This window comes from Alnus glutinosa, chromosome 14, assembly GCF_958979055.1.
Source record: "Alnus glutinosa chromosome 14, dhAlnGlut1.1, whole genome shotgun sequence".
In the NCBI taxonomy this organism is placed as follows: domain Eukaryota; kingdom Viridiplantae; phylum Streptophyta; class Magnoliopsida; order Fagales; family Betulaceae; genus Alnus; species Alnus glutinosa.
In genome coordinates this window covers 5507257-5534411 of record NC_084899.1, presented here as the reverse complement: position 1 = coordinate 5534411, position 27155 = coordinate 5507257, and the positions used below count along the sequence as shown (strand labels likewise).

General features: G+C 36.6%; 4 protein-coding genes across 5 annotated transcripts; all 4 read right to left on the bottom strand.

The window, feature by feature from the left end:
* Positions 1 to 847: 847 nt before the first annotated feature.
* Positions 848 to 2733, bottom strand: LOC133856674 (polyadenylate-binding protein-interacting protein 5-like). Its single transcript, XM_062291732.1, has 3 exons — positions 2615 to 2733; positions 1808 to 2276; positions 848 to 1311 (listed from the first exon to the last, which is right to left on the bottom strand). Exons 1-3 carry the CDS (start codon positions 2731 to 2733, stop codon positions 1144 to 1146), a joined length of 756 nt encoding a protein of 251 aa, XP_062147716.1. The 3' UTR covers positions 848 to 1143.
* A 3367-nt stretch (positions 2734 to 6100) lies between these two features.
* On the bottom strand, positions 6101 to 7896 carry LOC133857538 (alcohol acyl transferase 1 allele RGb). The gene has a single exon (XM_062292803.1). It carries the CDS (start codon positions 7629 to 7631, stop codon positions 6249 to 6251), a length of 1383 nt encoding a protein of 460 aa, XP_062148787.1. The 5' UTR covers positions 7632 to 7896; the 3' UTR covers positions 6101 to 6248.
* A 120-nt stretch (positions 7897 to 8016) lies between these two features.
* Positions 8017 to 12409, bottom strand: LOC133857539 (uncharacterized). 2 transcript variants are annotated; one of them, XM_062292804.1, is made up of 3 exons: positions 11789 to 12409; positions 8881 to 9157; positions 8017 to 8549 (listed from the first exon to the last, which is right to left on the bottom strand). In XM_062292804.1, exons 1-3 carry the CDS (start codon positions 12083 to 12085, stop codon positions 8164 to 8166), a joined length of 960 nt encoding a protein of 319 aa, XP_062148788.1. In that variant the 5' UTR covers positions 12086 to 12409; the 3' UTR covers positions 8017 to 8163. The 2 variants fall into 2 exon arrangements, with proteins under 2 accessions (XP_062148788.1, XP_062148789.1); XM_062292805.1 differs by having other exon boundaries at positions 8902 to 9157; positions 11789 to 12407.
* Positions 12410 to 23008: 10599 nt separating this feature from the next.
* On the bottom strand, positions 23009 to 27078 carry LOC133856542 (uncharacterized). The gene is made up of 4 exons (XM_062291594.1): positions 25771 to 27078; positions 24520 to 24738; positions 24192 to 24283; positions 23009 to 23981 (listed from the first exon to the last, which is right to left on the bottom strand). Exons 1-4 carry the CDS (start codon positions 26890 to 26892, stop codon positions 23282 to 23284), a joined length of 2133 nt encoding a protein of 710 aa, XP_062147578.1. The 5' UTR covers positions 26893 to 27078; the 3' UTR covers positions 23009 to 23281.
* Positions 27079 to 27155: the final 77 nt, after the last annotated feature.

Below are 27155 nucleotides of genomic sequence, written 5' to 3'. Positions count from 1 at the left end.
TTTCCTCCGCCTTCCACAACTGTCGCTGGATTCCCATGTTGACTCTGAAAACCATCACTGACGTGTGCCCTTCACAAGCCCGCGTCCCGCCAGTAGCCAGTGTGTTGTTCCTTAATTTTGTTTAGCTTGTGTTTTTTCTTGGCTTTTTCTTTTATGTATCTTCTCAATGTTCCCTGTAATTGTTACCCAACAAGTATTTGGGTAATCTGAACTCTATACACACCTTTAACTACCAATTTACTAGTGATATAAGTTCTTTACATCCATGCCAAGAATCAATAGGTCTGTGTCATTCATTTAATGCATTGCCACCACATAATTGCTTTCTTTGGTGTTTATTGTTAGATTGTCCAACTCCAGTTTGCTATAATTTTCTTTTCTTTAAGCCTAAAGCTTAACTTTGGCTTTAGTTTGTAGTTCCTTTTCAAGTATTAAAAAAAAAAAAAAAAAAAAAAAAAAAAGGGAGAAGAAGAAAGAAAAGAATAGAAAATGGACATACATGGTGGTCCAATTTAAGTGTATCTTAACTATTTTTAAGGATAAGTTCTACTTGAGTTTTTGGGCATTCTCTCCTTGGTGAGCTCTACTTGCTGTTTATATGATTTGGTATTAAAGTCAACCACCATGTCGAGTATAGGATCGGAGCAACTCGTCAAATATAAAATCGAATTAAATATCTTGGTATTATATAGGGGCATAGTGTAAAGTCATTGAATACTGACAGGTGAGTGAAGTTGCTAAAAGAGAAATAGTAGGCTACCATCAGGTCAATGTCGATAAAGTGGGCCGCCGTAGACATCGGTTATAGAACGAGATGGTATATTATGGTCCTAAATGTCTCATGTGATTTAAGTGCAATCTTAACCATGTGTATATAAATTCATGGACACCCTTACCTTACAAATTAGTAATGATGTTACATGAGGTTTGTATCGCATCGACATCGTGCAATATAATTTCTACTGAAAAAAAAATAAAAAATAAAAAAGTGTTAACCAGTAAAGAAATGTGCAAACAGTTATGCTTTACAAAATATATCAAAAGGAACTCCATGACTTGTATTCCATAACCCAGTTGCTTACTTATCTAGAACTTCTGAAGCAGGCCAAGTCATTCTCTCCCCCTCTTTTTCAATCTTTTTTGTCAATGCAGTTTCGAGCCTGAATCTGAAGGACCAGCTGCAGACCCACTGGCTTCCCCAGAGAAAACGTTCTTCAGGTTTGTAGAAGAACCTTCAGTAACTCTACATTCTGACACATCACCAATGTGCAATTGGTCAGGCAGGTGTTTAGGAAAATCAACTGGGCAGAGCTGCAAATTTGAAACAATCCAGAGCAGAAAATATCAGAATAGTTGAGAAAAAATAACTATAGGAGAACTCATAGGCAAAATCATATCTTAGATATTACACAAAAACGCCCACTACTCAAATCTTAGACCATCAACTGATTTCTAATAAAAAGCAAGGTGGAATTACTTTAACAAAAAGAACGGAAACAAAATCTAAGCTGTTGCATATAAGCATATAATGCCAAAGGGCTCAACATGTAAGGTATCATCACTCTCCCATCTTGGCTACAATTTATGTAACTATGTCGTGGAGATATAAACTCAACTAACCATCTCCTAAAATTTTTATTTCTGACAGGGCGGCAATGGTGGATGGGAGTCTCCTCCCTGCAATTCTATTAATGCATTTGTTCAAGAGTAAAGTAGCATTGAAATTAAACCCACCATCACTACGATAACAACATCAGATGTAATTTCTGGAATGCTATAATTTGAAGTAATAGTTTTCACTTCATACCACTTGTCCCTCTAGTTCATTCAGCATATCAATTGAGGCTTCCAGGTCACCCCCATTAACAGAGTAAACATCAGCAAGTGACTGCTCCGACATATTGGGAAACATGATTTCCAGATAAGCCAGATCCATCTCAGGGTCTTCCTCTATGCAGTGCTTTTTTGTCAGTTCACTTGAACCATGTAGACCCTTCTCTGTGAAATCACTGCCAATGAGAAGACCCTTGAAGCCATGGATGTCACAATCAGCATCAGCTTGGAGATAGCTTTGATCAATTCCACTGTTGCCTTTAGGAGGACAACTGGACCAAGTAGTCTTATGACCATTCTTCAAAGAACCCTCTGTTGTTAACCCAGAAACATAATTCTCATCCTTTGCTTCTTTTTTGTTAAGTGGTATGTATAATTCTGCATTTGGGTTTAAGGATGACATTCCTTGATTCCTTTTCTCAATTGATAAGACTTGAAAACTGCTGAAAAAGAGAGAAGAGAGTGGTCACTAAGAAGAGAAGATAGAACCAAAAAAAAAAGAGCATAACAATCTAAGAAGAAATCCAGATAGTCTCAAACATAAGAATATCCTGGTAGATATGGAGATATGCCAAAACTATCAATTAGCCAAAGATGTAGACAAGTGCAAAGAATATGAGTTAAAGAGAAGTCTTCGTACACCAATTTCTGACTTAACCGCTAATAGTGTGTTACCAATAAAATGAATGATGTTTATATTTTCTAAAATGCCGTCAATCCCAACTCGCATCCAAGCAAGCAATCTTACTACTCAAAAAGCTAGCAAGAAAAAGATGTATACAGTTCACATGATTTTCCGCGAAATATTGTGTAATCTTCCACAATTAACCTCCGGAATTCGATGTGAATATCATAAAGAACAAAGTTTTGTATATAATCGTAAGGCAATATAGCTACCATATACACAACTAAAATGCATATAAATTTCATCATCGATTTATATATATTATATATACATAGAAAAGGTTACGTTTGGTCGTTGAGAAAAAATAGAGGAAAAATATAAGATAATTCAAAAAAGACAAAACTAATAATAAAAAAAAAAAAGGAACTGTAACACAGTCGAGTGTTTAATTTCCGAGTGAAAACAAAAACATACCGCCTCAATTTTTATTTCCAATTCTTTCTTTTTCTCCATTTCTCGGCAACCAAACAGAGGATAATTGAGTTTAACCAAAGAGGTTAAAAAAACAAACAAACAAACAAACAAACATAAGCAAAAAGTAAATTTGAGATTACCAGCGCTGGACGACCAAGAACGTCCAAGGATCGCAGCGTATACCCTACGTCGAGTCCCCTTAAGAATCGTTCGAACAATCGAATGCTTGGGCTTAGAGTAACGTGTGGGAAGTAGAATCAGGAACCTAAAAGTAAAAGCAAACATTGAAGGAAAAGCTGGTTAACGTGATTTGTTGATGGTAATCGTATACATCACCCCAAAAGCTTACGCTGTTAAGATTTTCAAGGGAACGGTTATTAATTGCTTCATAATTATGTAACCATTTTTTAGGTAGTTGGAATATGATGACCACCTATTCTTATAGAGCAATGATTCACTACCACCTAAATATACAACTTTTCACCACTTTGTCTATGTGGCAAGGTGGTCCACCACCTTAATTTATTTTTAAAAAATAAAAAAACTCAAAAAATAGTGGAGGACCACCTTGCCACATAGGCAAGGTGGTAAAAAATTGTATATTTAGGTGGCATTGAATCATTATTCATTCTTATATTACATTATAATAACAATAATATATAATATAAAACAACATCGTTTTTATGCGTTTGATATAAGGTTCTTGTTTTGAGTTTAATGAAAAGTTATCATCTGTATTGATGATGATAATAATAATAATAATAATAATAGGAAAAACTTCACTTATAACCCATGATTTTTTATTAATTTTGAAAAAAAATATATCAAATTTTAAAAAGTGTCAATTTAAAGTATCAATCTTTCAATTTTTTTCAATTTTAACTATTCGTTAGAATTTTCTGTTAAATTCTATTAAAATTCTCAAAATACTCGTGTTTATTTTTTAAAAGAAATTTATAAAAAATTTCAAAGATTCGATTGTGGATATTTTTCAAATTCTGTTAAGTTCTGACCAATACTTATATCTTATCAATTTTTTTAAAAAATATATATATATTTGAAGGGTATTTTAAAAATTTTGATAGAATTTAACAAAAAAATTTAACGAACAATTGAAATTAAAAAAAAAAATTGAAAGATTTATAACGGTGGATTTAGGGTTCGTTTGGGTTTGCGATTTCAAAAAATACGATTTAAAAATAATGATTTTAAAATGTGCGATTTTAAAATAGTAATTTTAAAATATGCGATTTAAAAAAGTGATTTTTAAAAACGCAGTTAAGTGTTTGGCAAAATCGTAGTTTGGCCTTTAAAATCACAGGTTAGCCTTTTAAAATATTGCGTTTTCAAAAAAGCACCCCATTGCCTGCGATTTGAATAAACATTTTTCTGCGTTTTCAAATCGCAATTTTTTAAAAACGCAGTTTTCAAACGGTTCATTTTCTGCGATTTGTTTTAAAATCGCACTTTTTTCTCTACAAAATCGCAATCCCAAATGCATCCTTAGGCTTGACGGCAAATGCACTTCGTATGAGTAGATTGGTGCATGGTAAATATTTTCTATAAATAGATGATTCCTCAGCTTGTTTTGAAACAAAGAAAGTGGTTAATTACTTAATTCACTAGCTTTGGATAATTTAGAGAGAGAGTGTCTGAAGTAAGGTAATTAGAAGCGTAAGAACACATAATTTAGGAAAGAGATAAGAATAAAAAAGAGACACAATTAAGGTAATTCGGCTTATGTCTTACATCCAAACGTCAAAATTTTTATTTTTTTTTTGTTACATATTTTTTTGATTAATTTGATTGAATACAAGACTCTATTTATAGAGAAATAGTCTAACATTATAAGTATCTTCTATTTCTACATTAACAACAATAAATTTAATCTATCATCTTCTAACTCTTGTCTCTTTAATTCTTATAATTCTTGTTACTTGAGTGCTTGTAAGTTTTGTCTCAATAAGAAACTTAGCTTCTACTTATGCTTTGTTTGTTTCGTACGAAAAACCACCAGTGGCGAGATTCTGTCACTGGCCAGCAGAATTCCAGCGATGGAGGCCAAAATCCAGTGGTAATGGGCAGATTTCGTAAGTTTTGCTAGAATCTGGGTTAACCGAATTCCAACGAAGGTGGCTGGAATCTGGCACAGTAAACTGGCTGGATTTCGACCAATTTAGGAGAAATCTGGTTGCCGGAATCCGACAACGGTGGTCGGAAGTCGCCGGATTCCGGCGATCGAATACCAAAATTTGAGAACCTTCGGTAGTAGATTCGGACTACCAACAAACTCCAATGTCTGGCGATGACGGATTCCAATAAACGTGCCTGCAAGAATGAAGAGTTTAAACCTAGAAAACGATTTAGGGTTTTTAAAACTGTAAATCGTTTTCAAAAATTAAAGAGGTTTTTACAGTCAAACTGAAAATGATTTTCGTTGACCATCGTTTTTAGTTGTACCAAATATTGAAAAATACAAATAATACTTTTTAAAAAATATTTTACGCTGAAACAAACGGATCATTAGTTTTCTGAAACATAAAAGTCTTTCAAGATACGGCGGTTAAAGGGCTCAAGGCAAAAAAATAAACAAAATTGTTCCAATCTCATGCAAAGTTTAAAGAAAACAAATTTCATAGTTATTGTCATTGTTGTTACGTAAGTTAAAATTGTATAGTTATTTATTGCAATATTGTGCTTTCCATGCATCTATATTTGTAAAAAGTTCATAAACGATTTCCTATAAATTTAAATCCAAGATTTTTTTTAATTTTTTTTTTTCAGAATTTACGTACTAAATTGTGGAATTATGTACCCAATGGTATTTTAAAAGCCACATCAGTTTTGAGAGGATAAAAAGATGGTGCTTAGCATTACTGTTTTTAAGGCCCCAATTATTATTATTTTTTTTTTACCATAATTAGAGATCGTTTATTTATTTTTTACCATATTAGAGTTTGATTTTTTTTTTTTTTTTTTTTTTGATAATCAATGATAAATTTTATGTCCGTCCTTACTCAATGATGCTGCCATTCAAAACACAGCCATATTGACAAAAATTGTGTAGAAATATACTATGGGAAATATAATATGAAAGAGAGAAGAGAGCGGAAACGTTAGGGCTACATCTTGTATTAAAATAAGTTATGAACAGTATTACAATGGTCTCTATTTATATATAGAGAGGTTAGAAGTGGTGAACAAGTAAATCTACCCTACAAGTTGAACTACAAAATATGCATTGATCTTTGATACTTTATTTCCAATGCATGGTCTTAGTGCTGGAGCTTAATTTTTAGTATTTACAACACGGTTTTCATTGCTGGAGCATATCAGACACAAAATATTCTGTAAACCTATCGGTAACGGCCTCTGGCAGGCAAATGCATACCACCATTGTCCCATTAAGATCAGCCTTTCCTTCTGGGAGGAACACACAAACTTGAGGCGTGGGACTCAGATCTATAGGACCAGCATATAGTGGCCTTCCCCACCCAAAATCTGCACACTCATATATGGAAAATCTAGTCCATTGAGTAATTGTCAATTTCCCTCCAAATTCAAGTTTTTTTGGCCGATCCACCTCAATGAAATCCACTGTAGACCTCAAATACTCTTCTGAAACATTGAGCCTGGCTTTGTGAACTAAACGGGTCGTGTCAGAGAGCTGGCTATTTACAAGCTCCGAGACGGTGCTTGTTGCACATGCTACACACAGCACGTTGCCATAAAACCCTTCTTTTAATGGTGGGTTTTGTAGCTTACGACGGGCATTGACGGAAAATGTAAGCCGAAGCTCATATTCTAGTGGTTTTACATCTAGTGCTCTCACCCATGACCTCCATATATGAGCAGCCATAGCATCAAAGGTAGTGCATGCAAAAACATCATCCGGCTGAGCCATATGTTTCAAATAAGATTGGAACTCCCGACTAATCCTATAACACTTCTGAACGGGCTTGGTTTGCCACAAGCTCATTGTCAGGCTCGAGCCATCTTCAATTCTCATAAATTCGAGGTGTGGGAATTTCACCACCGGAGGGTTGCGAGGCAGAAAAAGTTCCCTTTCCCAACATGGCTGAGGGTTTGTTATCAAGGCACCTGCCTTTGCTGTGGCAGCCCATGCCCCAACAAATTGCATGGCACCAATTCCATCACAAATACAATGGCAAAGCCTCAAGCCCAGGCTAAAGCCACCACATCTAAAAATAGTTACCTGAGCTATGACCAATGGCATGTCAAGAACTTTGTATGGCTCCTCATCAGGGAACTTGAAGATTAATGGTTCCCAGCCAGGGTTTGGCACTGTGAGGTCTCCTAAATCTGCTAAGGCCATTTCAGAGTGTGCCTCCACCATGAGTGCCCCTTGTTTCGGTCCAAAAAACACTTCCAGTTTACCGTTTTCGGTCTCTCTAAGCCTGCCAGATAAAGGATAGTAAGGGACTAGGACTTCTGCAAGAGCATCGCCTAGTATTTTCATGACGGGTTTTTGGCCGGAATTCATGTCACCGGACTGATAAAAATATATTGTAGGGGTGAAAACGCGTGCTCCGATCATGTCATCGAGGTTAGATAGGTAAAGGCTATCGCCGGGGCTGGCAGGAATGGAGCTTGAGGGCATGACAGGAACCATACGATCAATGGTGAGAGATATTCTCAGGTGAGCGAAATGGAGCTCTTGAACCCACGGAAGAGCCATGAGAGAGCGCTGACAGAAGTCATGCCAAGCGGTGGTGACATTTGTAGAGGAAAGAGTTTTGCTTTGACATACAAAGATGCTTGGGCTAAATATATATATAGATTGGGATTATGAAGGTATATTGGTGTGGAACAGTTGGTGGTGATATCATTCATGATCTTGATTTATGTTATTTTTCGTTGTTAAATAAGTCCACCGGCCAAAAGAAAACACCACTGCATGCAAGAGGGTTGCTGTATTTTTTAAACCGGATAAAGAAATTGATACAGAATAATTTACCCAATTTCAAATACTTAATATAAACGTGTATGCGATGAATTTCATGAATAATTTGAACACTTGACTATAAAAATATGACAAATAATTATAAATTTAAAAAGATATATCAAGTAAAACTAGAAGTTTCTTTATGAAACTCAACTTCACAAAACCAGTTCCCGATGTTTATTTTGCATTCACCAAATAAAAAAAGGTACATGTTCATATATGAGAAAAGAAAAAGAAATTACAAAAACCATGGATCTCAGTCAGCTTACCTAACCGGCTGCTGATTGTAGTAATTCTTCTCTTTTTTCTTTGCTGCAGCGAGCTTTGCACTTCTTGCAGCAGCCTCACTAGCCGCGGCTCTGGCGGCAGCATCCATCTCTTTGCTTGATTTTTTCTTCTTCATAGATGCCACTTTCTTTAGCCGCTCTTTAACATCAATAGAAGATATATCTTCTACCTTTTCACTCCCGGCAGCTTCTTCAGTTGCATCTCCAGTGTCAGCGCCATCGGGCTGGTCCTGGGAATCTTTTGGCTCCTTTGAAGATTTATCCTTCTTTTTCTTCTTTTTCGCACTTTTGCTCTCCCCTGTGGTATTTTCCTTCTTTTCTAGCTCTCCATCTAGACTCTCTGTTTTCTTCTCTTGTGCAACACCTGCAGGAATTAGGAAAAAAATAATTTATTTTCAGAAAAACCACCAAGTACCTAGCCAAAGAAAAATAACAAATTTAATCTACAAGACACAAAATCCGGGAGAACAATAAATTGATCAGTAGCAGTTCAAGGGAAAGAGATATGTAATAACAACTGAATTCTTGTAATTCAGGAGTTCTGCACTTCTTAACAGCATGGGTGTTTAAAAGGAAAGCATTTGTATTTTGAAAGCTAATAGATCAGTTTCATAATATAAACTCTGTACATTGCTTAAGAATCAACCTAAATATCCTTAATTAACAGAAGAAAGGACCGACTTCTATGCCCATACATGAAACACATGCTAAATTACCACGGGTATCATCTCGGCCACTGTCTTCTCTGTTGGTATATCCTAATTCAGCAAGAACAGCGTCAAGTTCTTCAAGCCCTTTTTTCTTCAGTTCCTTCTTAGAAAGCTGCCTTTCTGTATCTTTTGGAGCCAAGGAAGCTTCAGGAGGCTTCCTAACAACAGGCTCGGTCTCTACTGGTGCCTCTGGTTCAATTTCATGTTCTTCCTCAGCATCATCATCAACTTCGTCAAGACCTTCTTCCTCACTTTCACTTTCCTGGAACCCAATATTGGTAAATCTAAGAATTACTGAATGTAACTAGAGGAACGATACACAATTATGAAAAATAGGGCAGTCACAAATAAAACACCACGATAAGGCATTCTACACCAAAGGTAGAAAATAAAACTCTAGTTGACAAACGAAAATAAATAAATAAACATTTATTTAAAAGTAACAAATAAATAAATAAACAAATAACACATGTAAAATGCAAAAAAAAAAAAAAAAAAAAAAAAAAAAAAAAAAAAAACCCTCCTTATTTTGTTAAACTTTGGCCTATGTTATTTGGTAAAGCATGTCATTGACGTTTAAATTCTTACCATGATTATTGCCCTGTTATTGTTTGAATTGAAATTTGATTTCACTATTTTGGCAAGATTGTTTTCATAACTGTTAGGTCATATAGATTGATCACCATATTTGGTAGCTATGAGTACTTTCTATTGGTTTCCAAACATTAATAAGGAAATTCTGTACAAAAGGCCATTTCCTTCCCTTATTATTATTATTATTATTATTATTATTATTTTGGGTACTTTTTAACAAAAGGTCTTCTATTTATATTAGTTTTTTCTTTTCCTAATATGCAAAATTTTTCATTGTTTATGAATAATACATTAAATCTTGGCAACATAATCTTTATAACTAATTTGGGAAAAGTGGTTGTCCACAGTTTAACCCTGATATTCTATCCACACCTGCCAATTAAATTCCTGAAAACATGATCTGCCTAAGATTCTTAGATTCCACTAGGGCACTAACTAAGATCAGGCAGAAGAAACAACATTTTCTTGCATTATAAACAAGGTTTCTGGTTATACCTTCATCTATGCAAGAATATTCGGAAGTGAAATCAAATAATGAACTCCTTGACATTAATACTTGCTAAAATCTCAATATCTCACATATATTTTGGGACTTTCGTAAGCAACATTCTTGCAACAAAATCATAAATAAATATTAATCTTATATCAAAGGCCAAGTTGTAGTTGCTCCAGGTTCACCAAGCAACAAGTCTACAGGTTGTCAACTCTAGCAACCTGATATCCTCGGTCAAATGCCACCTACTTTGGTGGTCCATAACCAGTTCTTACGCTATAAATGAAATGTACATTGGATGTCATCAATGGGAGGCCATCATCTAAGATGCTTGTCAGGCTATTCATCCAAATGTTTGGCGACAAAACATTAGCCAAAATCTATATCCATAGCAATTAATAAATTATCAACTTGAGACATAACACAATTAAGAGCTTTAGAGATACACTAAAAAGGGATCATTTGTAATTTCAATATATTTAGATGTGATCGCTTTGTCATCAAAACAACAAAAGGAAAGATATTTATCAACTAGCCATGCCTACCCTTTTTTGCGGCCACCATCAACACGTGTTGAATTGACACAAACTACAGATACTCCTTGGACTGCATTACATTTTCCACGTCCATTATTGGTAGTTACAGGACAATGTTAATCTAACCCTAAAGAGTTCAAGGCAACAACAAAGAAAATACTTCCGATCGCTTTGTCGTGAAGAAAGCAAAACAGAAGCTCATGGCTATGTCTTCCGTCATTAGCTGCCACCACCAACATGTGTTAAACTAACACAAATTATGGATAAACCATGGATCCCGACAAGCTACATAACATCTTCGATATCTGTTATTCATAATGATTGCATAGAAGCAATATAATCCTAAAAATTCCAAGGCAACAACAAACACAAAATGCATCCCCATAAACCACACCAAACATTCTCAAATTAACAAAGATGCTATCATTCAACACGTACAAGCCAGGACAGAGTAGCGGGCAACCCTTTACACAGGGGACCAATACACATGCACTTTGAAGGATTAGTGTCATTTTCGTGAAACTATACTACCAAATGTGGCAAATGATTGACCAAAGCAGACATAACACTACTGTACCCTCAAAATCCAACCAAAATCCTTAAAATTTGAGAGAACTCCAGGAAAAATCGTGATTTTACATTTACTAAGCCACATTTACAAAAGGAAAGTCTTGGTTTTTCCTTAAATGCAAAAACTGATCACTTGTGAAAATATAGTCAAACTCAAAAGCATCCAAATTCCCTGCTATCTTGATTCTTTATCTTAATTTTCACATAAAGCTCTGCAACACGTAGTCCCCACATCAACATCACCAAATTCATCCGTCAGGCAAAAAAAAAAAAGATTTTTTTTTTTTTTTTTGTGTGTGATAAGTATCAGACAAAAATTTAAGAGAAAATACATCTAAAAATGCACAAAATGTTCGTCTTAGAGCATGCACAATCATCATATCGTACCACACAAAAATCCCCCCAACAAATGTACAATCGTCATATTTCATCTAATCTCAAAATCACAGTAAAAAGAAACTGATTATTCCAAAATAGCAACAAACAACAAAGTCATTCTCTTCGTTCCGTTCCGATCATTGTATCGTCATTTTTGAAATATAAGCATTACCATTAAACATAACCAAAAATTACCATTGAAGAGTATCCAACAGAGTGACTCTCTCAGCACAAATCCTATAAAAAATTACATGCATGTGCGTGTATAACAAAATCACAACCACTTAACAAGCAGAACCAATGTATCATCAAAGAAATTTACCTCCTCGGCAGGCTCGGCCTCGCTCTCCTTCACGGCCGTCGACTCCACGGCGGCGGTCCAGGCCGCCTCGGGCGGGGCCGCGGTGGCGTAGTAATCATCGTCGTCGTCGTCCACATCGGCCCACGACTTCACAGTCAGCTTCGCCGGCGCCCAGAACACCTCCTTCTCCTTCTCCGAATCCTTCTCGGACGCCGAGCCTTTGCTCTTCTTCTTCTTCTTCAAGCTACCCAGCGCCGCGAACACGTTCGTGCTGCTTATCGCCGCCGACTCCTCCCTCCTGCTCCCTCCTCCCACCATTTCCTAATCCGCGTAACCAAACAGTGACTTTTCCAGAATTACCGTTTCTGTACGGAAAACAGCGTTCAGCGTTGTATTAGCACGGCGTTTTTAGGAGTTGATGATAATGGTGGGTGAATTCTTGAGAGCCGGGGCAAAATCGGAAATGAGTTTAAATTCTGAGAGACATATTTAGGGTTTACGAGATTGACAGGTCGAGGATCTGAGAGGCAAGTATCTGGACGGGACCAAACGATTCGTTTTGGTCACTTAGGAAAGAGATTTCACACGTCCCTCAAGAGCGTTGCGTTCTATTTCATCAGAACAAGCCAGAGAGGGCGGGGGCAGCCGCGTCTTCTTTATTTTGCGTGTGACTGTGACGACCGCATCTTCCACGTGGCGCTTGGGGCTCAACACGTGGGCAGAGTGGAAGTCAACCGTTAGATCATAGATGTGCTTCTCAATGCTAATCATGATTTTTTTTTTTTTTTGTAATATAATCATGATTAATTAATTGTTCCCAAAGGTCTTATTATAATTTTATTTGAGTTTTGCAATTTTGCATTCTGCTGTCTTTATATCGACATTTTTCGTCGACGTGATATAACTAATTTATTATTAAATTAATTTTAATTAAAAAGAAAAAATTAATAATAAATTGATTATGGCATGTCAACAAATAAAAGAAAAACGTTAAAAGAATAATTGCATAGTGTAAAATAACATTTATCTTTCTCTTTCTTATTATAAATAGTTATAAATTGAATTTGCACGATAATACTTATCACGCCAATTTACTTAATATATTTATAAATTAATGTTGCAGCACTTATCACATTAATAATTTAAATAGAAAATCAATTTAAGTCACATTCATGTGATTATTAAATGAATTTATGAAAAAAATTATAAAATACAAATATTTTTTCTATTCAAAACAAAAGTCCACGTGGGTTTTTAGAGATCGTAATAAATGCGATAATAGGAAAGCATTCTTCATGAGGAATTGAGGGGATGAGGGTCGTTGGGTGTGGGTCCCATGGGGCCTGGCATTTTCAGATTTTCTTGTGGAGGTTAATTGTGCGTACAGAGAACATATGGATATGAGCAGAGTGGGGGGACAATTGGCTGGCATGCAAAGGTTTTGGTCCCACCTACCTGTTTTGTACAGTAATTAGTAACTGACTTTTGTTTCTATTTTTGGCGTCCAAAGAATTAACATTACTTGTATCGAATAGGGTAAGAGAGGGCTTTATTTTAGTTTTAGTTTTAGGTTTTTTTTTTTGTTTTTTTTTTTTGAATAATATTGATTTTATAGTTAGAATTTAAATATTAATAAATAATGTAAAACCATTTATACAATTAGATACATCAACTTAAATATACTAACCATTAAATGAATTCTTTCAATTACATTTGTGTCCTTATTTTTTCGGACTATCATAACAATTATTTGAACATTTGAACATTTTTCTATACTCACATACCCTTATTCTATTTAGGGACGAAACTAAAGTGGGCTGGTCGGAGTTATGGCCCCCCTCTAGCCTCCGTTTAGCAAAAGAAATTGTAAAAATGAATTTTTTAAACTTTAAAATTTATTTTAAAAAAAAAAAATACATATTTTAGGTCATACTTTTTACAAAAATGCTACACACTTTTACGTGTACATCCTAGACATGATAATAAATTACAATTAAATTTGAATAAATTGCTATTATATTTTGGATCCAGTAGTAATTTTTAATGTCACGTTAAAAAAAAAATATACATCTAAAAGTGTGGGAATAAGAATATCTGTATCAATTTTTTTTTTTCTTACTTCTTTTTCTTTTGGACTATGTGTCTTTAAGGCATTCTTAAAAATTAAAAAAAAAAAAAAAAAAAAAAATGCATTCTTTTTCTTTCCCTATCTCTTACATGCTTATATAGTACCATCTTACCAATCAGGGCCGAATGATGGGAATACATGGACCTCTGGGATTATATAATTTCAGCCAATTTTGCTTTTCACCGTGCAAGACAAGGATGGTCATAGTTTAACATGTTGGTCAGATGGATTGATGACTAGAATCTTAGTCAGTCATTGATAGTAAAATATTAAATTAAGTCAAAAAATAGTGCACTCTAAAGAAGAAAGCCAAAAATTTAATTATAACCCTAGTAAAGCAAATCCTGAGCAGAAATAAATTGCATTATTGGCATGACTTTGATTAGATAATTATTAAATCACATCCATCAGACCTAAAAAGAGGAAAGCGACTCTGAAGGGATGAGTTATGCGTCCCTTTCACTATTTACACATACAGATAGCAGTTTTAAAATATACACATCTTTATGTATATATATATATATAATTAAATTAATTAAAACGACATCGTTTTAGTATTACATACATATGTGAATAGACCTTTACTTTGAATCCTACTTCTCTACATTCTAATAACACAAATTTGTCATAGAATACACGTGGATTCTTACTACATTGGGGAAGCCTATGCCGACCACATCATTACTTTGTCTCATTGTCAACTGATTTGCAACCAAAGTATCTCCACTATTCGTGCTGCTATTGGTGAAGCCCAAGCAGCCATTCTTGTTACTCAATTAACTGTTCCTCTCCGAGCTCATGTTGAGCGGATTTTGAATCAAGGCTCCTGGAATGTTCGAGGTTTTCTGTTAATCTTCAAGCCTTGGTCTCCTGAATTAGCCTTTGAAGAAGTTGAATTTAATATTTGTCCCTTTTGGATTCTAGTTTGTTGATGCAGTTTTCCGGTTTGGTAATGTATCGATCTTTGATTCGCCTTGTTTTTCATAATCTGCAAAATAATAAGTATTGCGTCGAGAGATCCAATGATCCCACTCCAATACCTAAGTTAGCGGCGATCTTAGGGAGTGTCCAGTACAATTCCAGAGAGTATTTAGTATGAGAAAAATTCAATCTAAGGTTATACCTGTTATAAATGTGTATTTATAGGCTTAGAGGTAATAGCAAATCTGGCAGCTTGACCTAATATCATTTAAGGTGTTACCAGTGGGCTGACCATAGGCCTGGAGGCCTACAACCTTTCTGAGTGTATAATTTTTCCAACAAAGTTCATGGTTTACCTTTACAAAACATGACTGTCATTAATGCAATAAAGATAGGTAAATCAATAGGTCCTATTTCAAGAGGACTGGCAAATTTCCAAGCTGCAATCAGAGTATCACAGACCCATTGAGGATTAGGAGGCTTTGCAGATAGAAGTTTGCCTATTAACCCAAAAGGAACTTGTTTGGGATGTTTAAGTGGTAGAGGTTCCAAACGAACAGGTAATGTTGGGTGGACTAACATAGTTCCTAATTTTTATTTTGGGTCCACAATGCTTGGACCTATTATGTAAGCATTTAGTCGATCAAAAAAAAAATATTATGTAAGCATTTAAGGAAGCCATGCACTCTCACCCTATAAATGAATGGAGTTGGCCCATCAGACTTTATTCGGTCATCTGAAAATTGGGATTGAGAAACTAGACTCCTCCATACACACTACAAACAGGACGACGGCTGAAAAATCGAAGATGACAAGCTCATCATCAAACAATGAAAGTAAGCTTATATTTTGTTCCTTCACATGCTATGAAGTAAGACAAATTAATATGAAATATTTATAACAATTGGTATCAGAGTTGATCTATTCTTTTTTGTGGCTGTGTGCCTGTGTTGAGTTGCATTTCCTTTAAACTATATTCTTCACAATTGATTCTAAAATGCAAGAAATATGAAATTTTGATGTGACAATGCTTATTTTTAATCCATAAAAACATGCATATTTAAGCTATTATCAGTGCCACAGTGTATCGGTAATAAATGTTTTCTTTTTTTGTTATTCTGTGGGTATCCAAACACTTGCGCAATTGCACTTAAAGGCGTGTTAAGAGGACCAGAAATGTGCCTACCATTTTTTTAAAAAAATTTTTAATTTTTTATTGTCCGACTTTACGGAGTGCAAAACTGAAAAGAAACCTTTGTGTTTGCTCATAAAAGAAATTGGTTTATATCATACACACATGACATAACACAAAACAATGCAAGTTTAACAGCCCGTATTTGACTTCAAGTAAAAAAATATCTCATTTTATATTCTCTTTATCATTACGTGAACTGTGAGCAAGACCAAATTTCGAAAAGAGAAAAAAACAAAACAAAAAACCTACACTCATAATCCTCATTGACCAAAGAAAAAACATATATCGATACATAGCAAAAATGAAATTATAAAGCTTAGATTAGGCCGTAGCTAATTGGTCCCAATATTTGTTTTGTTTGCAAAAATCTCAAAACTCCTTAATGCAATGAAGCAATATTGTACATCAAAACATGATTTGGATTGGTTATGTATCTGTCTATCGTGTGACTAATCATTACAAATAATTGGGATTTTTATTTTTATTAAAGTTTTAGTGCAATATGGATAATGCTCTTGTGTATTTGACCAATGGTTTAGATTGATTATGTACCCACTTATCGTGGGACTAATCATGATAAATTGGGGTGATTATTTTGTAAATTGCAATTTTACTAAGGTCCATACGGATAACTGATTTGTTATATCGGTAAATCATTATTTTGGTAGAATGCTTAGGACGGTAAAAAAATTATTAAATACTCTACACTTGATAACTAAGTTTTATTCTCTTGATAGTGGGTCATCTTAAGTCGTTGTATTTAATTATTTTGTTTTATCATGTGTATGAATTCATTGTGTGTGGAATTCTAACATGAAATTTTGAGATAAACAATTTGTGTAAGAGTCTATTGTGCATGTGACTCTAGCATGAAAAATGTGATGACTATATGAGTAAGATTTATTTATTTATTTTACATGTATAATAAAGTCTTGTTGTGATGTTCTCAGTTTTGGGAAATCAAGGTTTGTCCTTCCCATTATCTGCCATCAAAACATTGACGGGGACTAATTACGAAGATTGGTATGAGTCTCTCACTATCAATTTAGCTATCATGAATCTTGATTTGACTTTGAGGGTTGAGGCACCTGCTGAACTTATTAAGAAAAGTTCTATTGAAGAGAAGACCTACTATGAACGTTGGGGGCATTCCAATAGGACTTGTCTTATGATCATGAAGTACACTATTAATAAGTCTATTAGGCAAAGTATTACTTTTACTGATAGTGCTAAGGATTTTTTGGCTGCTGTTGGGGATAAGTTTACTAAGTTCGACAAAGCAGATAAGGGAACTTTCATGAAATTGCTTACCACCACCACTTATGATGGTGTTAGTGGAGTTCATGAGCATATTATGAAGTTTGCTCATTTTTTCAATAAGCTGAGGCAAATGAAGGTTGAACTAGCAGACAGTTTTCTTGTTTGGCAAGTGCTTGAGTCCTTACCATCTCAATTTTGATGCCCTCAAGACCACCTACAATGCTCAGAGAGATGAATGGAGCTTGAGTGAAATGATTACTATAGTCACTTAAGAAGAAGAGGTGATGAAAAATGAAAAGTCTCATGTTTTTATGACGACAAATGATAGTGGACATTTTAAGAGAAAAATTTATAAGGGCGACAAAAGTAGCAACGTGACACATAAAATAAAGAAATTTAAATATTTTTCTTAACAAACTGACGTAGATGTCTCTTTGGAGCTTAAGACAAAAGAATTCAAAGGAAAATGTAACTTTTGTCATATGAATGGGCACAAGAAGGCAAATGGCAAGAAATATACGGCTTGGTTAGAGAAGAAAGGAATTTCAAAGCACTAGAAAGCCGAGTAATGGGGAGTTGAAGGTGAACATGGGAAACGGTGTGGAGGTTGAAGTTGAACGCATTGGCACTGCAAAGCTTGTTTTGGCCTCTAGGCATTTTTTTGGATCTAAAAAGATGTTTTTGTATCTTCTATTAGAAAAAAACCTTATCTCTATCTCTATTTTGGACAAATGTGGATACATTTTTTTATATTGGAAATGGAATGGTTATCATTTATTATAATTCTGTTGTGGTTAGTTCTGGCACATTGTGTGATGGTTTATACATAATTGGCTTGATGCATTCTTTATCTTATTTCTCTTCTAGTGCTTCTTTTGTGAATGTTGTGATTGTTTCCAAGTGTAGTAGGAAAATTGAGACTTCCTCTATGTTGTGGTACATACGTTTGGACCATATTTCTAAGCCAAGAATTGAAAAGTTGATCGATTAAAGATGGAATTCTTGTTAACCTAGATTTTTCTAATTTTGATATTTGTGTTGATTGTGTTAAAGGGAAGCTTGCTTTTAAATCTAGAAGACAAAAGGATGGGAGAAGTGAGAATGTCCTAGAAATGATACACACTGATATATGTGGACTCATTATTCCTCCTGTTTTGGGAAACTATAGGTACTTCATCACCTTTATTAATGATTATTTACGTTATAGTCATTTTCAGGTTATTCGTAAAAAGTCGAAATTTTTAGAAGACTTCAAAGTTTTTAAGGCTGCTGTTGAACTTCAGAGAGATAAGAATGTTAAAGCTGTAAGATTAGATAGAGGTAATGAGTATTATAGGAGGTATGATGAAACTAAGCAAAAATCTAAATGGGCATCTATCCGAAGATGTGTATATGGAGCAACCAGCAATTTTTCAAGTGAATAGTAAAGAACATATGGTGTACAAGCTTAAAAGGTCGATTTATGGTCTTAAACAAGCTTCAAAGCAGTGGTACTTGAAATTTGATGAAATTGTCACATCTTGTGGTTTTAAGGAAAATGTTGTTGATCAATGTATATATTTAAAGGTTAGTGGGCCGGAGCAGATAAATTTTTCTTGTATTTTATGTGGATGATGTATTGCTTGCAGCAAATGATAATGAGTTATTGTTTGAAACTATGCGTATGTTGTCTTTCCATTTTGATATGAAAGACCTTGGTGAGGTCTCTAATGTATTAGGTATACATATTCTTTGTGACAGAACTAATGGTGTTCTTGAGCTGTCTCAGAAAACCTATATTGACTAAGTTTTGAGTAAGTTTCATATGCAGTCCTACTCTCCTGGAAAGGCACCAATTGTGAGAGGTGATGTATTTTCAAAGTCTCAATGCCCCCAGAGTGGTAATGAAAGAACTCAGATGCAAGCAATTCCATATACATCAGCTGTGGGCAATTTAACGTATGCTCAAGTGTGTACACGACCTAATATTGCTTATGTTGTAGGTGTACTTGAGAAATACTTGAGTGATCCAGGTTTAAGTTGTTGGACAGCTACAAAGAGAGTACTAAGATACTTGAAGGGCACTAAGGATTTTATGTTGACATATCGACAATCTGATATTCTTGATGTAGTTGGATATTCCGATGCGGATTTTATAGGTTGTTCAAATGATAGGAAATCCACTTCTACATATACTTTTATGATGGCAAAATGAGTTGTTTTGTGAAAAAATGTCAAACAGACACTTATAGCTTCCTCAACTATGGAGGCAGAGAATATAGCTTGTTACCAAGCTTCATATCAGGCTATGTGGCTGTGAAACTTTATCTCAGGGCTGATTATTATGGATACCATTGCGAAGCCGCTGAAGATATTTTGTGATAATTTTGCAGCTGTTTCTTTCTCTCGAAACACTGAAAACTCTTCACGATCCGAGCATAGTGATATAAAATATTTGTTTGGTAGAAAGAAAGTAACTGAGTCTCACATATGTGTTGTGCATACTCTCAGAGAACATATTTTAGTGGATCCGATAACTAAGGGGTTATCTCCTAGAGTGTTTTAGGAGCATGTGACTCATATGCATTTATTAGATTATTCTGTTTTATTGAGTTAGTGGGAGTTATGTGCAGTTTTTGTGTATCGTGAGAATTCAATTTGTGTTGTCATGTATTGTCCTACGCGCATTTATATGAACTATGACATTGGTATTGTGATACGAGACATTGTGTATGAGTTTCAGTTGGCTTCATATGAATATGTAGTGATCACTATTGTGCTATTTGTATTCTACACTTACATTCTATGTCTTGATCACGTGATTGTAAGTGCTTGTTGTATGTTATGCATCTTATCGATGTATTATAACTTGCCACTTGCAAACACTTTTAGATCAGGCTGCGCTTTGAAATGCTTATTTGCGTTTGTTTTGTGTTTAAGTGACTTATGCTGTCCAAGTGGGAGATTGTTGTATTTACTCCTGTTGGGTGGACTAGCATAGTCCTTTTTTTTCTTTTTCTTTTTTCAGGTCTATAATGGGCTTGACCTATTATGTAAGCACTTGAGGAAGCCGTGTACTTTCACGTAAAAATCAAAATGCCTTAAAAATGACACATCATCCGGTCCGTATGTACGATTTGTTTTTCTTACTGCATAGAATGTTGTCCCTTCAATTAAAAAGAAAGTCACCAAAGCTAAGTGTAGGCAAGTCATCCTTAGATCTGGCTCTTTTGTGGGTCCCGAAATCAGTAAGCCTTACTATCACATGCATGTGCATACTGAGCCATTTATTTTTTTTATTATATATTTTCTTCAAAGTGATTGCGACTTCAAAGTTTAAGACAAGTAAAATCAACTTTTCATTAAATAATTTATTCATATATTCGGCCTTTTCTCCGCTTCTCTCTCTGTTTTGTGTATGACGTGCATATTCAAAGGGGAATAACTTCAGTTCGGACTTGGCAGAAACCAAGTCCTTTATGCCCTCTAATAGAAAACAGACACATCAGCATATTACACCAAAAGAAAATATACAAGACACACACAAGCAAAACCTCCCTTTCTCAAATCAATCAACAAGCAAAGCTCAAAGCCTCCAATTACTGTTCAGTCTGCAAAGCTCCTGCCGGACCGTCCCTGCCTCGCCGGAAGTCAGTTCTCCGGCAACCAGTCGACGACCCATAACCGGACGTCGCCTCCTGCTCCTCCGGCGATCGGATCCTCTTTTTGTTTGTCTCTCTCTCTCTCTCTCGGCATCTCTCTTTCTCTCTCCGACAACATCTCTCTCTCTCTCTCTGTTTCACTCTCTCCCCGATCTCACTCTCCCGATCTCCCCCTCTCAGACCGTCCTTGCCTCGCTGGAAGTCGGTTCTGGCCACCGAAAACGCACCTCCAGCCACGGGTCGACGACCCATAACCGGACCTGCTCCTCCGGCGCTGGCCTACCGTCGATCGGATCCTCTCTCTCTCTGACAACATCTCTCTCTCTGTTTCACTCTCTCCTCTGATCTCACTCTCCCGATCTCCCCCTCTCGAACCGTCCCTGCCTCGCCGGAAGTCGGTTCTGGCCACTGAAAATCGCACCTCCAGCCACCGGTGTGCGACCCATAACCGGACCTGCTCCTTCGGCGCTGGCCCACCGTCGATCGGATCCTCTCTCTCTCCGACAGCATCTCTCTCTCTGTTTCACTCTCCCGATCTTCCCCCTCTCAAACCCACTCTCTCCCTCTGCCTCACTCTGTCCCGGTGAAAGGAAAGAAAAAGAATAGAAGAAGAAAGAATGAAGAGAAGTGATTCACTACATCAGGAGCATTTCAGTTCTTTGGTTTTAATTTTTTTAGCTAACGTGTCGACCGGTTATTAGTGGGCAAAAAACCCATGTTTTCTGCCATGACCGGACAGAAGAGGCTCTCTATTCAAAGACAAGAAAAGAGTAGTTCAATAGAGACGAAATTATTACCTTACATCAATTTTACACTAAGACATATTGAGTGTGAGATTCATATATATGGGACCCACATATATGAGACTCACGCCCTACGTATCTTGGTGTAGAGTTGATGTTGGATAATGTGATGTAGAAAAACTATGTCTCTTTCCTTTCTTGTGAACACCTGTCCATTAGACTTCATTAGGTCATCTGAAAATTAAGGTTGAGAGACTAGACTCCACACACACTACAAACAGGGACAGTTGGAAAATCGAAGATGGCAAGCTCATCATCAAACAATGAAGGTACGCTTATATTTTATTCATTCACATGCTATGAAGTCAGACATATTAATATGAATTATTTGTAACAGTCCTATCATAGTATCATACAATATGTTAGATAACGCATTAACACTTTTTTCTTCTCTTTTTTTTTTTTAAAAAAAAAAAACAAAAAAACAAAAAGCATTAATAATCAATCCGAAAAACGGAAAACACTTGTAAAACAATAAAAATTACTTTTACTTTTATGTCACATTAAAATATTTTTTTAAAGCAAAAAATAGAAAGTGCATTCTAAAAAATATTAACAAACGGATCTGACGTAAAAAAAAATACTTTACCAGAAAAAATATCATTTTATATCAAAGCAAATGCAACCTAACACTCGTTTCTTAGTTGAAAAATCGATGCTTGTTGGTTCACCAACATCAATTTGTGGGGGTACAGAGTTGACCTTTTAGATGATCTTATAAATTTGTAACTTGCTTGTAATCAGAGAAATTGGCTGTAAATAACCCAATCTTGATGATATGATAATGTAAACATTCCTTGTATAGGTTATACTCAATATTATAAGAATAAGAAGTTTCCAAGGGAACGACTGAGAAATTTTTCCTGGAAAATCTGTTTGTTTTCTTTGATTGTCAAAAATAGCCATCCACGACTTTCCTGTAGGCCTGAAACGAGCCACCTCAACTTCAGTTGCATCTTATTAGGCCTTGCATACTTGTGATTTGTGGGTCTCAAATGGTAGTCATGTCAAGGGTCCTCGTTCAGTGAATTCTAAATAGCACAAGCCCTTCTGTAGGGATAAAGATCAATGGCAATTATTTGTTTAAATTGCTAGTAATTTGGAATTTTGGACAGATAATGTGAAAGAGTAAATCCCAATCCTCCTAGAGTGGCTTTCCGTTAGGAAAATGAAAAAATGCACCCCATCAGTCCTTGTGATTGACCTATTTTAAAAATCGCTCCATGTAGTATTAAAGTGAATTCAAAAATCCACGTGGGTAGACTAATTTACATATCGCTTATTGGAATCAAATTCTGTTAAAAAATTTGACGAATTCTGTTAGGTTTCACGTCAAACCACTTCTGATCTTTATTTGCGAGGAAGCAAACACATTTTCACTATGAATCTACTGATGACAAAACAATTCAGTTTGACCTGCTGCACTCATTTTACAATGAATCAATCGTCATTTTGACGTGAAAAATGACACAAAACAATTCAGTTTGAGAAGCACGTCTTGTTCAGATAACACTTTAAACATAAGAGTTACAATAACTAATTTGATACAAAAAAGAGAGGAGAGAATCAAGATGAAGCAAGGGGCGAGGAGTTATCAAACGTAGTCCCGACATGCTGAATGACAAACCCGTAGATCTTTCGCTTCAACCGCTCAACCTTTTCTGTCAGTAGCTCATCCCCTTTAGAAACCACAAGGTCCAACCAATTATTGACTCGTTTCAACTGGGATAAAACTACTGCAATGGAGCTACCATCAAGAGATATTGATTTGCCCCCATCAGTACCACATTCCCCGAACACCCTAAAACCTGCGTCGAGGGACTCCTCGACAAATCTTAGAAGCCACGCTTGCATTTCAGACATCAACTTCATTGCAAGCTCCACTGTCTCTTTCATTCCATGACCCCTTGTCCACACCCCAAGACTAGGATTGGATGGTGGACATGAGGAAGCCTTTAGATGGCTCTTGCCAGGTGCGTTATGAGATTGCCGTTTTGACAAACTTTTCTGCAGAGTTGACGGAGGCTCGCGATCTTGGCTGGTAAGAAGGGAGACAATCTGAAGATCTGTGGCCAAGGCAGCTTCAACCCAAAGGTTTGAAGGCTCTGGGGGAATGTTATCATTAGGTGTTTCAGAATTGCCGCACCTGGCAACTGATTCAACAATTGTAGTTGATCTCACAACGTCGTTATAGATAGTGAAGAATCGATCTATTGTGGGTAAAGGATTTCCAGCCTTGGATACAGAAGAGAGTTCTGAGAACATGCTGAAAAGGATAGAAAGTAGGAAAGTTAAGCTCACTTCAACAATGAGAATATGCGAAGTCAGTATTAATGATTAGAGTATGCTTTCTTGCTGTACCTCACATGCTATTATTTGTTAAATGATGCTACCCTAATTTATACGCATGTCTTTGATACAAATGTGCATGCGCTTGAGGAGAAAAGAGGGAGGAGGGGAAGGGAGGAACTATTACCTTAAACTCCTTACAATAGACTCAGTAGCAAGGGCCTCCCTCAACGCTTCAGCTGCAGCTGCAGAAGCAAGCACTTTCCTTTGCATGGCCTCCTGCATTAAGGTGATGTGTGAAAATTCAAACTTCTGTCTTCAATCTTTAATCAATGTTTGAGTATTTTTTTAGTGTGTTGACTATATATAAAATCATCCTTGCTAAGCTCTCTAAATTGTGACTAATTCCATTGAGATGTAATCATGTCATAGCTATAAAATTGCTAATAACTTAGTTGTATGCAGTGCTAGCTGATGCAATCAGTCAATCCCAAGTTCCAAATCTTGATCTATACCTTCCCAAGCCTTGCAAGATCAGCAGACACTGCATTCAATGGAACACTGCCATCAGTCCATTTCTTTTCATGAACAGTGATACCTAGAGCTTCAATGTTTGATTTCTCCTCAATTAGACAACTGTCTGGAGAACTAGGCTTTGTCTTCTCATCAGTTGAAGAATCATCAGTCTTGGGTCTTCGCCCATTCACATCGCTTAAACGTCTAGAAATTGCAGCCTGGAAAGCAGCATAAGAATGTCAGGAAAAAAGCTTAGGAGAGTATATCAATGCAAACTCTTCAGAGAATGCAAATAGACAGAAGAAAATCTTAAGAATACCATTAACACATAATTTTAAGGAAAAGGTTAAGTGCAGAGTGTCAATTGCTGATAACATTCTCACAATACATTGAGATTATACATAACTTACCAACTAAAGGACGTTATTGAACAGCGTATTCATGTTATTGGGAGGCTATATGATGGAAATGCAGCGGGTTCGGACCACAAGGATACGTTTTGATGAGTTGTCCAATCACCATCTTTCATTCTTTCACGTCATATGAATCAGTAAAGTTCGTTTTATCAGATTATTAACAGGAAGGCTGACCAACCAGAAGCTATTGATCCGATTTCATTCTCTTTTACTTTTCTCTATACATCAGTCCACCAACTAGGTAAATCAAACTTTGGAACCAAACGTGCTTGTTCACAACTATTTGTTTCCACAATATCGGATCATTAAGGGGCCAGTGTATCGTGATGCAAGGGTATGCACATCTCTAATTAGTCCAAACTGAAATTCAGCAATATCAACCATAACCATATGTCATGCTGATTGGATTCTTTCCTAACTTGGAGTAGAGTTACCAAAATAAAAGCCGGTCAGAGGTTGCACTTTTGTTTTTTTTTTTTTAATATTTTAAGATAGCAGGTAAGCAAAACTTTGAGCAAAATATTATCTAGAGAATAAAAGCAAGATTGAAACCCAAAAAAAATGAAATGATATCATTAACCATTCAGTACCAAAGAACCAAAAAACAAGCTCATCATTTCTCATCATTTCTCTGTAAATTGAAATTGTCACATATTCCATAAATAAAATTTATTTTTGTAACAAAATCTTAACTTATAAAGTGTTGGCAACAAAAAAAAAGATTGAGAGAATAAAAGTACAGATATCATAACGACAAGATTTCATTGTGTAAGCAGTGGGAAAAAAAAAATCAAAGCTTTGTCTAGCAATAAAAGTACCCACAAAGGAAATTACCTGAGTCCGCAAAATTGCTTGCAGATCTGGTTTGTTCTTCGAAACACCCTTCTCTTTCTGCTCCACAGGAGCTGCCACCGCTGGTGGCTCATCCCAGCTCTTCCGATTTGTCTTTGCAGACCCAGCAATTGCTTCAGAAATCTTTGAAATTCCAGCAACAATAGTTGCCATCTTCTTCTTACCAGTCGAATCCGCAGCACCACCTGCCACTAGAGGTGAAAGCTTGACACCCCCGGACAACCTCCTCCCGGGAGAAAGCGAGGCCCTCCTCACACTAGGCGAGGCCTGCCTCCGACCGTTGGGAGAAGGCTGCCGGTACCTAGAGGGCACGATAATCGCCGGCTCCTTTGACGCCTTCAGATTATCTTCTCGAGCTGCAACCAAGCTCGGAACCACACATTTTGATGGCACCGGAGATGCTGACCGCTTGCCTTTTGCAGCCGGTGAGGGGTCTCTTCCCACCACGGCCGTGTTCTTCTTTCCGATAGATACTGACCTTTTAGCCCCTGCTGGAGATGAGAACCTCTGAGGCCTATCCGAAACCTTTAATTCATCAGAATTCCCCACATTTCCAATAGGCAAATTGTCTCGAGGTGCCAGAGCCTGCCTCGATCTTCCCTTTTCGCCTTTCTGCTCAACCTTCGAACATTCCTTATGTTCGCCTAATTTCTTGCTCGACAAGTAAACTGCAATCGGGTCTGCAGATTGATCCGAATCTGCCACAGGCTGAATCACGAACTCGCGTTTCGAGGCTGAAATGCGGGCAATGAGTGGTTCAGGACTTCCGACAAACGGGTGGCGGCCAGCAATTGGGCGGATTCCGCACACCCTCGGAACGGGTGAGTCGAAGTCGAAGCGGTCCACGTAGACGAACTGGCCGAGCTGTAAGCGGTTGGTGAGGATGAGGTCGTTGTCACGGTCGGAGAGCGAGACGTAGGTGGAGTTGAGGGAATCGGAGAGCTGGACATAGAAGCCGTGGTTTGGCCAGAGGTCGGAGCCGGCGAGGGCGGGGACTATGCCGATGACTTGGAGGAGAGCCGAGCGATGGTCCCCTGTGACGCGTGCGGTGGAGTTCATTGATTGGAGGAGCTTCAGGAGGATTCCTGGAGTCAGAGACGCCATTGTGTGTCTATTTGCGTGCAGCGTGCGTGCGTGCGTGTGTGTGTGAGAGAGAGGGAGAGGGAGAGAGTCCGAGAGTGGAGGATCTGGATTGGAAGAGTTGTAGTACTGGAAAAGGAGTACCAGTGAATTTGTCCGTTACTAATTTCAAATTTCAAAATCTCGCTAGACTCTTCTTTTGAATTCGGGTTGGGGGCCAGGGGCTACGTTACCGTTACGTAATCTGGAAGGGAAAGGATGTTAGTGCTACAGGGCTATTCACTGGC